This window comes from Sturnus vulgaris, chromosome 4 (genome assembly GCF_052056855.1).
Source record: "Sturnus vulgaris isolate bStuVul1 chromosome 4, bStuVul1.hap1, whole genome shotgun sequence".
NCBI lineage: Eukaryota > Metazoa > Chordata > Aves > Passeriformes > Sturnidae > Sturnus > Sturnus vulgaris.
The window spans coordinates 39,589,560-39,604,814 of record NC_142246.1 but is presented as its reverse complement, the minus strand read 5'-3'; the positions used below and the strand labels follow the sequence as shown (position 1 = coordinate 39,604,814).

Sequence of the window (15,255 nt, the reverse complement as noted above, 5' to 3'; positions counted from 1 at the left end):
GATGAATAAGGGAATGAAAAGTTACTTGCTTTTCTAACATCTGATAATGAAAAGTTACCATTAGACATATAACAAAATATAGTTAAAATGCAGAAAACCAGTTTTGTATTCATTACATTTCTGGCTAATTCTGCAGTAGGGGTACTATGTAGATAATATTAATATAATTAATAATAATAATAATAATAGAATATTCTTGTTAAAGAAAATACTTCATTAAGAGAGGTAACAGAATAGTTATTATTGTTAAAACATGTACAAGCTATAGCAGCTGAATTAACAATACATTTACTCAAATTAATACAACAACTTTAATTACAATAAATCTGAATTACAAATGTACAGAAACGTTTTATTCATAGGTGAAATAGCAGCATGGTCACAGCCAGGGAGTACTAGCACACATACATATATGCCACAAAGCAACCTGCTAAACTATTCTCAGACCCAATTTGATCAATGACATTAGGCTGAACATTTGTGTTTCAAATAAGTTTTACAGAATCAGAATTCAGCAGACTCTTAGCAACTGCAGTACAATTGCAATTTAAACTAAAAATGCATGCAAAGCAGAAGCAATGACATTTACATTTGTAAAGCTGTTCTGTTAAGCAGCAGTAAGCAAGGCCTTGCTTACTATGGGAAGGAAGAAAGAACATGCAAAAAGTGAACCATTTTCCTCCTGCTCTTGTCAGAACACTATTTACTGCAGAAAGCTTTTTAGTTTAATGTTTGCAGCAGGATTCTTGAACTGGTATTCTGTATACACAGCCCAGTCTTCTTAGAGATTGCCATCATTTATAGCAGCAAAATCGGAGAAAATAATATGCCACAGGTTGTTCTTGTATTGATTAAGGCACTACATGAATATAAGATTGTGTGAAGGAAACAAGATGTGATGCAAGGTTGCTAGGCAGAAATAAGGTAATATATAAAGCTGTTTCAGTTTTCAGAATTAATGGCGTTCCCAGGAATATCACTAAATATTACAGTGTTAAGGTAAGCCCTACAGGACTGAGGAGAAAACATGATGAAGTCTTGAATTCATTAAACTATATGAAAACAACTCAACAGTATTTGGGGAGCCTCGATATAAGAGTATGATTGTCATTAAAACCAAAACCAAACCAAGAAAAGCCCAACCACAGAGATGGGAAGGGTAAACTGTGAAATACACTGATTTGGTTCTTGGTTTGCTGATTTAGGTCCCTGAGGAGCATGAAGAACAATCATGGCAGACCCAGGAAGGTGAGTTTGAAGTAGTAGCTCCTCTCTGCATGCAGATTACAACCCCTTACAAGCAAAGGGGAAGCAGAGAAGACATAAATATATGAAAAAGTGCAACATCATCTTGTCTATGTCTACGTACTCTGAAGGAAAACTATCTCTAGACCAGGCTTCAACAAGTGTGTGATTTCTATAGACAGAAAGGGGACATAAGTTCTACACAAAGATCCACAGGTTTTTCTATTCAGGCCTGCCTGACATAAAATAACCTAGATGGTTGCAAGGGCATATATTGTTACTAAAGGCAGCCTTGGATCACATAAAGCAGAGCAGACAAAGCCTTTGCCCTCAAGGTGAAACAATTCTGGGCTAAAGCTACTGTCTAAATCCAAATGTTTCTTCAGTACCAACTGAATTGATGCAGCTTCCTGCTAATGATAGAGTAACACTGTTTATATCAAATGTATACACCTTGTATTGCATTCTACAAAATAACATTCCTTTTTTAAAATAAAGTCATTCAAATTAGTGCATTTTAAAAGCAACAATTCCTTCTGGTAGGATTGCTCACGATCTGTATGGACACATTTCCAAACACTGCTAGTGTAAAAAGACCTGCATGCAGCAGGCTGCAGGTAGCTCCCAAGACAAATAAGCACCCTATAGGACCTATAAAGCCTGATTACTCTTGCAGTTGAAAGGCAGCTGAGTAGTAGTTTAGGGTTTTAATTTCAAGGATTCTTATTTCACTAATTCATTTGGGTTTAGTAGTTCTAAAACATTTTCTTTCTTCTTTTTTTTTTTTGTTCCCAATGTAAGACCTTGTCCAAAAGGAATCCTATTGATTTGACAGGCCAAATGAAACTGTGGAGAAAGGCCAAATATACATTCCTTCATTTTACTGAAACAGAGAAAGGCCTGTTTTCCAAAACTTGTCATTTTTCCACAATGAAAAAAAAAAATCTAATAAAATCTACATGCTGACTTTAAGGATTAATTTTTCCATTGGCTGTAGCCCTTCTATCCATACACATCATTATCATCAATTTTCCTAAGACTGGTCACAGTTCTGAGCTGAGCAGGAAAAAAACTCCTGTATAGAACATATACAGAAGGTTACTCTGCATATATTTCTTAGGCTGCTCTTACAGAAATACAGTGTAACTATAGTTTCTTTAATATGATGTCTTCATACTTTGTTCTTTGATGATAGATGCCTGTGCCTTGAGGACGTCCTTCCCAGGACACTTCTCTAGAAGGTCGTGGCACTCCACCATTGTCCCAGGGCCCGCCACGACACAGCACTGCTGTTTTTATAATGATTTAAGTACTAATATGCTTAATGCATGGCTTAAGGAGCAGAAGAAGTGTATACTTTTGCACTAAAGCATGTCCTACTATGAACAAAACCATATATTTACTGAAGATTTTACAAGTCAATTTATGTAGCTAAGTCCAGGATACCGCTCTCCTTAGCGAAGTTGGAGGAGCTATGTAAATAATGACTTTACAGACGTAATTACTGATATTTGTGCATATTTTGCATTAAAATTTTTATGCTCAGACACTCAGTGCAGTATTAGTTTCCCATACATAGACAGCATAAGATGTAGTTTCTTCAAACCTACCAAGAAAGAAATACAATAACACAGGACAGTCAGTGCGATGCTGCAGATGAATATACTTATTTGATATAGCTCAGAATCATATTCAGTATATATATCTTTATTTTGCTATTATCTGAGAACATTCTAGATTTGAATAGGCGAAGAAGCAACACTTTATCATATTGAATTATCCCTGGAAATTCTAGGATACAGTATTTAACGGGTGTTCTATTACCTTCTCCTTTACATGAGTTCCTAAAGCTCCAAGTATCCTCACAATTACTGAACAGTTGTATATTTCCTGACAATATAGTGCTATTAAAATAAAAAAAAAATAAAATAAAATAAAATAAAATAAAAAATAATAAAAGAAAAAAGCAAGCTACAACAGATGGATCTTAGCCACAGAATTCCCAATGACATTAATGGAAGTAATTTGCCTAAAATCTCTATTCGTTTTTCTTTTTAAATTTCAGAGGTGGATTTAAGTCTAATTTTCTAAAACCACATAATGTATCTTGCTTTTTATTATTCAGTCTATCTGAGGCTCATTCAGATCTTATTTTAAATCTTGGCAAATTTTTGTACAGATAGAAGAAACTCTACAGGAAGAATGACAATTAGGGAGTATAGACATGAGAGCATAAACATCAATTACCTTCCTACAAAACAGGAATGCAAGTAATATTTAGTCTGCATTAAGACATAATTATGGGTGAAATTGTAATCTATCTACCAGTATTGATTAAAACCAGTATGCTGAGACATTGCTAGGTTACAAACGGGTTGTTTCTCCATTCATCTTATAAGAGCAGATAAGGTAGTGTAGCAAAGCAAAAGAGAAGTTCATGATATGAATATTAATCAATTGCAACTGCCCTATTTTAAAATATTCAACTCTGTGTTTAAGGAATACATTCATTTAAACCAGAGATTTGAAGAAAGGTTATATTATATTACCTACCGTGTGACATTTAGGAGACTAGAAAGTGAAATTAGGATCATATTTTCTTCTACTGAATCCTAGAAAATTCAGGATTAACTCAGTATTTGATTGGTGAATTTCAACTTATTTTTCAAAATGAATTATGAAGTGTAGCCATATACCCTGCAGATATACTAACAATTGGTTACAGCTTTCCTGCTGTGCAGTAGGCAATGTACTGTAAAGCTTTTAGTTATTTTTGCTTGGCATTCATGTTGCAAATAATTAACTTAAAAAAAAAAAAGGTTGCAGAGAGCTGAAATAACAATCTAGTAAATAGATGAAGTTCTAATCTAATTGATAATATTTTATTTTTAATTACAGTTTCCTTATGTATATATATATACATTTATTTTTCTTCCCTTAGACTGATACAAGTAAGCAAAAATAAAAAAGCATTTGTCATTAATAACAAACTTCAAATAATGTCTTGAAAATATTTCCTTATACCAAACCAATGAATCTGAATTTCTTCCATCTAATGATGGAGTAGGTCCCAGGAAGCAGTCACTGGCAAAAGACAGATGTATCCAAATGGCAAGCTCTGTTCTATATTAATTGCTAATAATAAGCCATCAAAAGAAATTTTTGAAAATATAAAGGTATAGAAAATATTTGAAGATTCAGTAATTGCTTTGAAAGGCATGCTTTACTCATGCCTCAGAGTAGGAATGAAGTAACAATGAAATAAACAGGTGAGCTTTAAAAGGAAAGTCAGACTGACCAATGGAATGGTTTCTCAGATTTTATAAAAATAGCACTCACTACTTGTTGCAGTGGTATTAGTCCTTTATAATTTTGGAGATCAACTTATTGCAATATAGTAGTTACTATGAATCTCAGAATTTTAGCATCAAATTATGTAATACCAAATAATGACACATATACGCCAAGTTGAATACATTCTATTAATACAATTTAATATTAGTGCTTTATTGTTTACATTGATGTATGACAATAATCCTCAGGTTATAGTAATAGAAAGCAATGGCATTTTCATGAAACATTAGTGAAATAAAAATTCCACTGATGCCTCAAGAGAGCAGTAGGCCTTACTTGTCCCTAGAAAATAGATTTGAATTATAGGCTGCTTATTCCAGGTTATATAACCAGAGTTATAAGCAATAAATGAAGCAAATTACTAATATTTTTTGTTTGGTTTGTTTTGTTGGAAGAAGGGGCACAGAATAAGTTTGTTAGAGTTTTGTTCCTTCAAATACTAGTTTGTTAGAATGCATTGGGCAGAGGAATTCAATTCCATGAAGTCATTTGATAGAACTGACAATTAACATTTAGCAGATGCTGTTAATATTATGCAACATTATAAAAATATTTCTTGCTATTAAACTTAGTTCACATAAATGTACTGTTCATACACTGCATTGCTTATACATTGTGTTCATTTATATAAGTAATATAAATGCAGTTGGGAACAGTTAATGAAGTACATTAAATGAAAACTTAAAAATTACAAAAAAACAAAAAAAGATGTGTCAAGTGAAACACAAATCTCTTACTCATCTCTTGCATCTCATGAGACCTCACCTCAAGCAGTGTGTTCAGCTCTAGGATCTCAGCATATGTACCTGGACCTGCTGGAGTGAGTTCAGGGGAGGGCCACAGAAAGATGCTCAGAGGACTGAAGCACGTCTCCTATGAAGACAGGCTGAGAGACTTGGGGCTCTTCAGCCCGCAGTAGAGAAGGCAGGGGGATTGCAACTAGCTGATCTTTAAGATACCTTAAAGGCCAAACCATTCTATGATTCTGTGGGCAATTTCAATGAAGCCAAATAGCAACATTTTGGTATTAGTAAGGTTTGGGAGAGCTTTGTTTTCAATGTTACGTTTTAGGCATTAAGATTCCATATTCTTAACACAATGGTTATTTAACCATAGTTGTATCAATGCATAACAATAAGAAAAAAGATGTAATTAGACATCTTTTCATTAGGCTGCTAATTAGCTCTCCATTTTCTTTGTGTCAGGCCTAAGCACAGATACCTTTAATGTTTTCAATGGGTATCCAATCCTTTAGCCTCATTTTTTTGAAAGGAGACTGGGGTTTTTTGTTGTTACTAATGCTACTGTTTGGGTTTTCTTTATAATGGAAGAAAAATCTGAAACTGAAAGACATCACATTCCCTTAGCTCATCATGAAGTTCTCCAACATGAATCCATCTCTTCTGCAACAGTTCTCCACATAATGCTGCTGTTGTAACATGGGTCAGGAAGGAAGGCTTTCCACAGGATGCAGTCCTTCAGGCACAGACTGCTCCAATGTGGGTTCCCAACGGGGTCACAAGTCCCACCAGGAAACCTGCTCTATCATGGGCTCCTCTCTCCATGGGTCTGCAGGTCCCTGCCAGCCTCCTTCCAGGCATCCACCTGCCTTGGTGAGGTTCTCCTTCATGGGCTGCAGGTGCATCTCTGCATCCCTGTGGTCCCCCATGGGGGGCATAGCTGCTTCACCATGGTTTTCACCCCGGGCTGCAGGAGAATCTCTGCTGAGGCAGCTGGAACACAGCTGGAACACCTCCTCCCTCCCCTTCTGCACAAACATTGGTGTCCGCAGAGCTGCTCTTCTCACTTATTTTCATTCCACTCTTTGCTTAGTGCAGTTATATCTGCACAATAACTTTTCTTCCTTCTTAAATATCTTATCACAGGGTTTAGCACCATTTCTGATTGGCTTGGCCTTGGTCAGCAGCAAGTCCACCCTGGAACCAGCTGACATTGGCTGTGTTAGATATGAAGGAAGCCTCTGGCAGCTTTCACAGAAGCCACTCCTGCAACTCCCCTGCTACAAAACCAGATCATGCTAACCCAACACAGAAGCCAATGCTTAAACTGTATAATTATTTTCACTTAAAAATAGAATTTAAAAAGATAACTAGAATAAGAGGTGAAAAATAAACCACAAACTAAATTGATCGTTATTTATTCAGAAAAAAGAATCTGGGGTCTAGCCTAGTTTGTCTACATGCCAACATGTATAACAACTGTTATACACCATATTTATTACTTAATATAATTTTATATTGACTTTTGCATATTATTTCTCACATTACAAGCATTGTCTGTGTTACAGATATCACTTTCATTTTAACAAACCAAGATAATAAAGTTTAATATAGATAATAAAAGTCTACATCTTATAGCTAGTAAATAGACGTTTTAAATCCATGGGGAAAATGATTGACAAAAAGAAGCAAAGGAAAAGAATAAAATAAAGCATATGTCCAATACAAAAAAAAAAAAAAAAAGGAGATGAGATTAAATTACAGAGTAGCCTTGAGGACCTGAGGAATAAGAGGCAACAAGGAAGCTATAGAAAAGAGCCAGATTTCATAAACACACGCTTCAAGTATTTCGCCTCTTTCATGATCTTAGAAATCCAAACTGCAAATTTAAACAGGCCCAAATCACCTCAAGTAATATATCAAAAAGAATGTCTCCTGGCTTTGTTTTGCTATTACTGCAATTGAAATTTGTGATGACAATTTGCCATCATAATAGAATATTAAAATGACATGCTAATCAAGAATCTGAAATTATAGTTGATACAGATTTTGCAGTGTTTGCATTGAATCCCAAATACCAGAAATGTAAAAAACCATTTCTAATCTATATAGAGGATAACTGGAAATCCTCCTCCTAGGACTCAATGTGAGAGGGCCAAGCTGACTACTGAAGATTGCCTCCATATACTATCTTATATTTTATTCTTTGTTGCCAACCGGCATGTGAAATTTAAAAAAAAATATGTTAATCAAAAAGTAGATAATACATGTGAATCTCATCATCCCTCAAAATATTTGGTTGAGATTAAGCTTTTCCACAGTGATGATGTTCAGTAACAAGAACAAAAAAGAAAGATAGAGCAAAAGGTTCAGCCCAGTAGTTAAGATGTACCTTTGTTCCCTGACTGGCCCTCGATTTGACTACAAGTTTATAGTCATTGCTAATAAGTATCAGCAACATCTTGAAAGGAGGAATCAGTCTTGCCTTAATTCCAGATTTTGACACTCCACATCCCCCAGTGACTAACTAGTTGGAAGAAGGATTATAGAAGAAATTTTAGAGGGAGATTTTAGAAGCAACTTTCCTAAGATTTAAAAAATGCTTTGAGCATGTAGTGAAAGACACCTAAAATAAAATATTTAATTGGTATTAGCTTTTTAATGCACAGTGATCGTGATGGGGTGAAAAAAAAAATTACACGTGCCTTTTTAATGCTATGGCCCACAGGAAAAATCAGATTAGATTGCAGAATTTCCTTCCTTTCCTTAGAAAAGGAAAAAAAAATAAAAGCAACAAAAATAAAACAAAAACCAATTACTTCTTGACTACACTTACAAGTAATTAAGGGGGAAAAAAGTAAAACTGAGTCTTGCTACTTCTAATCCTGGAATTTGCATAGGACATAGATACTGTGCTCATGGAACCTCAGAAGGCAGAAAACTCTCATGTTACTTTAGAGCTGAGAACAGCACTTGATATGACAAGAAAAGCTCTGTTCTTAGTCCTCAGGATTCACTGCTCATCTTCAATAGATTTTTTTCCCTTCTCTCTCTCTAGGACAGAGGATTTTAGAAGATCAAATTTTATGATTTCTCAGATCCTGCCAGCAAACAGATTTTCCAGACAGACACTGTGAAGTATATATCTCAGGTTGTTTGGAGACCAGACAATACAAGGAAAGCACAGAGTATTTTTGAATCCTGGAAAACTATTTTCTGTGCACTTCTTTCTTGGCCATTACATTGAACACTCAGCCTGTCTATATTTTACAGGTGTTTCAGTTCTCTTAGTAGATGGAGATTCTATAAGTTTTAGGCAAAAACTTAAAAGTCATACTTGAGTTTTTTCTGTGCTTTGTGTTTATGCATTCAAATTTGCCTTTAATAACCTGGGACAGAAGCTTACTTTCTTCTCTCGCTTTGTTTAATTCAGACAAAGTCCTTATTGCTTAAATACTTCTAAACTGGTCCTAATTCTAATGTAAACAAAGCCCCTCTAAACTGACCTAGTCCTGAGCCCTCATTTAGTGTCAATCAGGGTCGAACAGATGAATATGGCAGCAAATAGCAACAGTGAGAAGGGAAGGAGAGAGGAAAAGGGGAGAGAGGCAGGTTTTTTACAGGAAGTTAAAAGAAATTAGTCTGGAGAAATATCACAAACAAGAGTGAGGATTGCACAGCTGAGTCACTAACCCTTAGCCCTTTGGTAAAACAAGATGAAATCAGGACAAGGCTGGAAAGAAGTTTGAATCAACAGATGAGCAGAAGCCAGAGAAAGCTGGCACACCCCCTTTGCTGTATCCTCCATACGCTCCCGCTCAGCTGGATATCAGAAGCTCTTTTCTGATGGAGCATCCTGCTAAGGCTGAGGCTCAGGCTGAGGCTCAGGCTGAACTCTGACTTCCCTGGATTCTCCCCGCTCTTTGTTCCCACGTTCCCCAGAGCCCCATCCATGCTATCGGGCAGTGCTTGCTCTCAGTGAGGGGTTAGCCTTGACTACCAGGAACATGATTGTCCTAACCTCAAAAGTTCAGCATTGGGCCCAAGTAAAAGGAGTCCAGGGGACAAGTTACATCTTCACCGACTGTCCCTTGAGACTAAAACTGAACTGCTGCCCACCTGTGCTGAGATCATTAACAACGAGGCACTGTCACCAGTATTATTCCCTCCTAGACCATGTGAAGCACCTGGCTTGCCAAGGAGGGTTGTGCGTGCATGTGTTAGATACGCAGGGTTGGCATGCTCTGGAGTATACATATGGATGTATAGGCTATATTCCATATTTCTTAGCATCTGACAGAGAATCAGCAGCCAACTGCTGCCATTCTGTTGGCTGCCACCTGCCTGTTTATACCTGGAAATCTCAGAGCACACACTCTTTCACTGAAGACATTGCATAAACATTGGTCTATGTCAGAGGCATGCAAATTACAAGAAGAAAATTCATTAGGATGCTAAAAATACTTCCTAACAATATCAGGTGGGAAACCTAGGTATTAACAAACTGCTCACAATACTTCAACAGCAATGCAAGAAGATTCCCAAATGGAAAGTACCTTACAAACTTTTACAGTGTTTTGACAAATGAAGACCCAAGGATTACCTAGCTTAACAAGAAATTCACATGCTGCTCAGACACAGCCTAGTACTTTTCAGCATAACCACATAAATATAAGCCATGGCAGTTAAATAAGGGAAAGGGACTGAAAACAACTTTGAGGAGTGCTGTGTAATCCTTCTCAGTTCTGGTTCAAGAGAACTCATCTCTTCCTGGGTTTGAATATTTCATATATAAACAATGCAGTCAAACATTTGAACTTCATTACCATTATAACGGCCATGATAATGAACATTACTATAATTAATGGTGTATTATAATGAAGCACAGAATCAAAGAATGTTAGGACCTTTGGAGGTCACCCTGTTATATCTCCCTGCTCAAGCATGGTCACCTGCAACAGGCTGTCCCAGACCGTGTCTGGACAGTTTTTAAATATCTGCAAAGAAAACTCAACAAGCTCTCTAAGCAATCTATTCCAGTGCTCAAAGTGAAATAATGTTTTCTTATGCATAATTTTTTCCCCTATTTATAAGGTTTTTTTCCATAGAAATGCTATTCTTATGCTTTCAGATTATCATATATATAGACCAAATTCCTACTTGTAATTTCTATGCATGAGAATCTTAAATCATTCATAATCCCTTTTAAAACAAAACAACCTTTATGATATGAATGCCTGTTTCCACCACGGATGCAATCATTATTTCAAGATAATACCTAAGTACCAACAAGATTGTTTTTCCCTGCAGGTTGACATTTAAAGTTGCTCTGATTGGACTATTGTTCAAGTCAGATAAATTCTCCTTTATTAGAGCAAGAGTGATTAATCTTTTTTTTTTTTTAATCTTTACACACATAAACTTGCATACATATTGCCTGATCAAAGGAAATATAACTGCACGTATTCATTATCATCTGTTTGTAGTAAGTATTCTGTCGGCATAACTTAATCTATGCATTTGATTTATTAAGTGTTTGATTGAAGCAGAAAGTCCCTTTCACCATATTATTTACATTTTGAGTATGAGTATCTGTGTCAAACTTGGTTTTTAAAATTGACTTTAGAAAAGTTTTACATTCTTTAATTTTTTAGTAGAAATATATGTCCCTAATACCAAAAGGTGAACTATACTAAAACATTTTCTATCTAGACATATTGCCGAAGAAAAAACCCACCATATTTTCAATATAATGTTTTAGATCAAGTTTTAATTATTTTTATGTTGTTTGCATATGTCTATGTGTGATTCCCCAATATTAAACTTGAAAAGTTTATGACAGCCTATTTCAATAATTATATGAGACTTATCAGTATATTAAAATTATATTTAAGAAACACCAACATATGAATAGATGTTCCACATATATTCCTTAAGATCAGAGACCATCCAACCTCAGAAATAATGCTAATCATACCCCATATTTTGTCCTTCATTGTTCTCGCAATCTTTATGGTTTTGTGTTGGGGTTTTTTTTTGCACATGTGATTTCTCTCTCGTATGATTTATTCCACAGTTTTATTACTAGTCACTCTCTTCATTCTAGATTTCAATGTACTTTTCTTGTGCTATTTTATTTTAGTTTGCTTACAGCTGTCAAATGGAAATATAGTGATGAGACAAATTTTTGAATAATACTCTGCATAAAAACTTGTGCTGAGACAGTTATTTATTTCCTTGACTGTGGCCTGATTCAGTCTTTATTCTGATTGAGAACATTCCCTAGAGGATGCATAATTGTATAATTTAAAATTTTATTTTCCATCTGTTAAGAAACTTTTCATATTTAATCTACCTAGCACTCATTAATTAGCTAATAGGCAACAATTTTACTTGTTTTAGAACTCATGTTGTCAGTCCCTCCTTATATGCTGAGATAGAAACACACAATATTGGGTCTTTTTATTAAACCGAGGACCAAAAAGAAATATTTTTCATACTTTACAAAAAGTATTGAGAAAGAAAAATAGCAGTATCATGAAACATTAAGAAAGACTAACACTTAGAATTTCTGGCTGAAGTTCAGACCTTTTTCTTGTAGCACAAAAATTCAGAAGGGTGAAATATTTTTATCATCTCTGTTGGCCTGACCGTAGTTCTTAAGGCGCCTCAGATGTTGCTCCCATGACTACCATGCTAAGAAGGAATTAAGTTGATCAGCCCTATGCTAACTTTAGACAACCCATGGAAATATTGCAGACCTTTTCCCTGTTTTACAGAACCACCACAGAAGTTTCCCTTTCAGCTACCGGAAAAAGGGCAGGATTTGTTAGCTGAGAACTGTTTTGGGAGTCCTGGATTCATGTCAAAGGAGCATCAGGTGGGCAAAATTTGAATGTCATGTATTAGTTGAATATGGGAACCATGTAACTCAGAAAACTTTTGCACTATGCCATGGTCCAAAACTGCTAAATTCAGCAAGCACTGAGAACATCTACCTCTTGTAAACTTGTAAAAAAGTTTCTATTAATCAGCTAACTTTGACAACATTCTTCTTTGATGGGCAGTTTCCCTGTTTGCTTGGACTGAAATTCACTGAGGACTGGGACAAGTCATTGCCTTAAGCAGATGCTGACAGTTGCTTTAAGAGAGAGCCTCTCCTGGCTCTCCCTTTGAGTGTCTGTTGATATAACTTATTTCTAGTTTTTGAAGCTAAAACATATCTTATCTCATTCTCTTTGAAAAAGTTAATTTCTGAACATTACTCCAATAAATACAAAGAAGACAAGGCTGGTATGTAATTTATCCCTTGACCATGGACGAAAAGGAAGAACTATTAGAGAATAATCCATACCTTGTGCCGTAATCTTACTAGGGGCTGATAGGGCCTAAAGTCATATCCTTCCTTGACTGGCCAGCCATCTGCTCCCAGCAAAACGCATCCAAGAAGTGAAACAGCAGACCACCACATAAACATCTTTACAGGTCTGTTTCTGTGAAAATAAAATGTACAAGTTCAGAGATTAAATATTTCTTTAGCATAAGCTGTATAATAAAGGTTTACAATACTGATAATCCAATTGTGGACTTGAATAAATATAGTAGATATAGGGCAATCCATCTGGCAAAACAGCAAAAAGAAAAAAAATGGTAGTAACATTTGGGACAGCAGAATCAATTTGGTAGTGCTGAACTGAGAATTTTCTTATCACTCTTCAATATCCATATGAGAGAGTCACCGAGGAAACAATCAGGAAAAGTCAAAGGAAAGACACAAAACAAGAGAAAAGCAGTGTTGAAAAATTAAGGACTTTTTCTCAGATGAAATAAAAAAATTATCATCAATCATATGTTCATCAACTTTTTATTTTAAATCTGGTCTCTTGCAACGCATTATTCACAACCTAAAAGCTTGTAATAATCATACTCAGAGATTTACATATGCAATATTTATCATTGATATTCAGCATTTGTGTCAAAACTATCATATTAAACAGACAACACAGCAAACTGATCTTCATTACTTCAAGATACTCCCAAGTCAGTCTGCTTAGTCTATATTATTTAGTCCTGAATTATGGGATGGACAGAGACTTTCATGCATGAGCGGGTTTTCCCCTTTCTACTCTGCTTTTAGTTCACTTACCCTGCCAATGCAGAAACTTCTGATAGGAATCAAGATAAATAGATGTACAAAACATCACAAGTGTGCCCTAGGAGCTCAGATTGTGCACTGAATTTTGAAGTCTTGCTTGACATTTTCTTTTCTATGGGAAGTCATCTGAGCATAAAATGTGAACAAATTGGGGATCACTTATTATCATTTACAGTCATGCTCCTGGCAATACTGTTACACAAACTGTGGCTTTGATTCCTATCATTCTTCACATAGCAGTAGTCTTCACAGTCAGCTGAAGGCAAAGAGACTGAATAGAATTAATTCCTGTGGAGATATTAAATGCAGTAAATGGACTCTACTCTTACCTCTATTCACAGCCTCAGTAACAGATCCTACTTACCTTTCTTTGGGGACTACTCTACCAAACATGGTAAAACCACTTAAAGGTCTGTTTCATCCTCATTCCAGCTGATTTTTACCAGCCTGCCTTGCCTTCACACTTGTAATTCAAACAAAAGCTTGACATTAATACACCATATTACTTCAATGTCACTTACCTTTCATTCCACCAAACCCAATCTAATAATCTAATTCTGGGTCTCCTTATTAATCAAACTCACCATTTCATCTCATTTGTTATTACTTATTCCAACAGTTTCCACTTCAATTACCTTCCTTTGGTGCTCCAGCTTTTCTAATATACATAGTATAGTATCTCTCTTAGAAGAGGCTGCACAGAATACATTAAGCAGAGAATTATTTGAAACACAGAAAACAAGCCCTATTACAGAGAGATATTTTATGTAAATAAGTTGAAGCTTGTTCTTCTACACCTGTTCAGTAACAGGATAATATAGTGAGGATAGGAAATGACATAGTGAAATTTTCTTCTTGTATTCCCCTCACACTTCCACCAAAACAGAAAGGCTAATCAGATGTTCTGGTGGACCTTTGCTATGGGATTATTATAACTAATCTAGTTTAATCATGGCAAACACCAAAAAAGACTGTTTCAGAATGCTAAGGATTCAAGTACATTATAGTACGGCATTTTCCTTCACTAATTCTGTGTTAGTTTTATGTTGGGGTTAGCTCCAATAAAAACGTGGACAGTCATGGCTTAAGGCCGTGGGAAAACCCCTGAACAGAGGTGAGTAAAAAATCACTCCCAGAATCCTCCAGTTCCAGTATGTTGATCATTGCCAGAAAGTTCTCTGCTTCTCTTATTGCCATTGGTTCCTTTTTGCTGCAATAATTTTAATATTCCTAATCGCCCTTCCCTATTGGATCCTTTCCCTAAACTCTGCCCTAATTCCTCCCCTCCTCCAAGTTTATAAATACCCTTGCCATGCCCTAACACTTGCTTTTTGCCATTGTCTTCAAGCATGGAACAAGCCTCCCTGTACCATCTTTCCCAGTTCATTCAGTACAAACTGTTCAGCTTGCTGTTTGTTGTTTTCTATTATTAAAGCTTTTTAGTTCCCGAACAATCAGGTCAGATTTTCTTTCTGCATAAAGTCACCGAGTTCAGTTATGCCACTGACTCTAATAGCTGGGCTAGGATACCTCTAAGTATCATTGTCAGTGGAAAAGTAAGTCCATTAAAAAAAAAACAAACAAAGCAAAACAAACCAAAAAAACCCAAAACAAACAAACAAAAAATAGAACAAAAGAATATGAAAAATTAGAATCTTGGCTGTCAAAGAAAACACCTGTTTATTTGTGTTTGTTGAAATTTTTTAAAAAATATTTAATTGTTGACTTTCAAGGTCAGAATCAGATTAGTTTAGTACTTGT

The 15,255-nt window shown here is 35.6% G+C and overlaps 1 protein-coding gene across 2 annotated transcripts in view; it reads right to left on the bottom strand.

Moving 5' to 3' along the window:
- Window positions 1–15,255, bottom strand: part of FSTL5 (follistatin like 5) — a 287,281-nt gene that overhangs the window by 250,530 nt on the left and 21,496 nt on the right. For both annotated transcript variants that reach the window (XM_014878572.2, XM_088163647.1), the window contains exon 2: window positions 12,694–12,832. In XM_014878572.2, coding sequence (XP_014734058.1) covers window positions 12,694–12,816 — 123 coding nt within the window. In that variant the 5' untranslated portion in view covers window positions 12,817–12,832. The remainder of the gene's footprint in view (window positions 1–12,693; window positions 12,833–15,255) is intronic.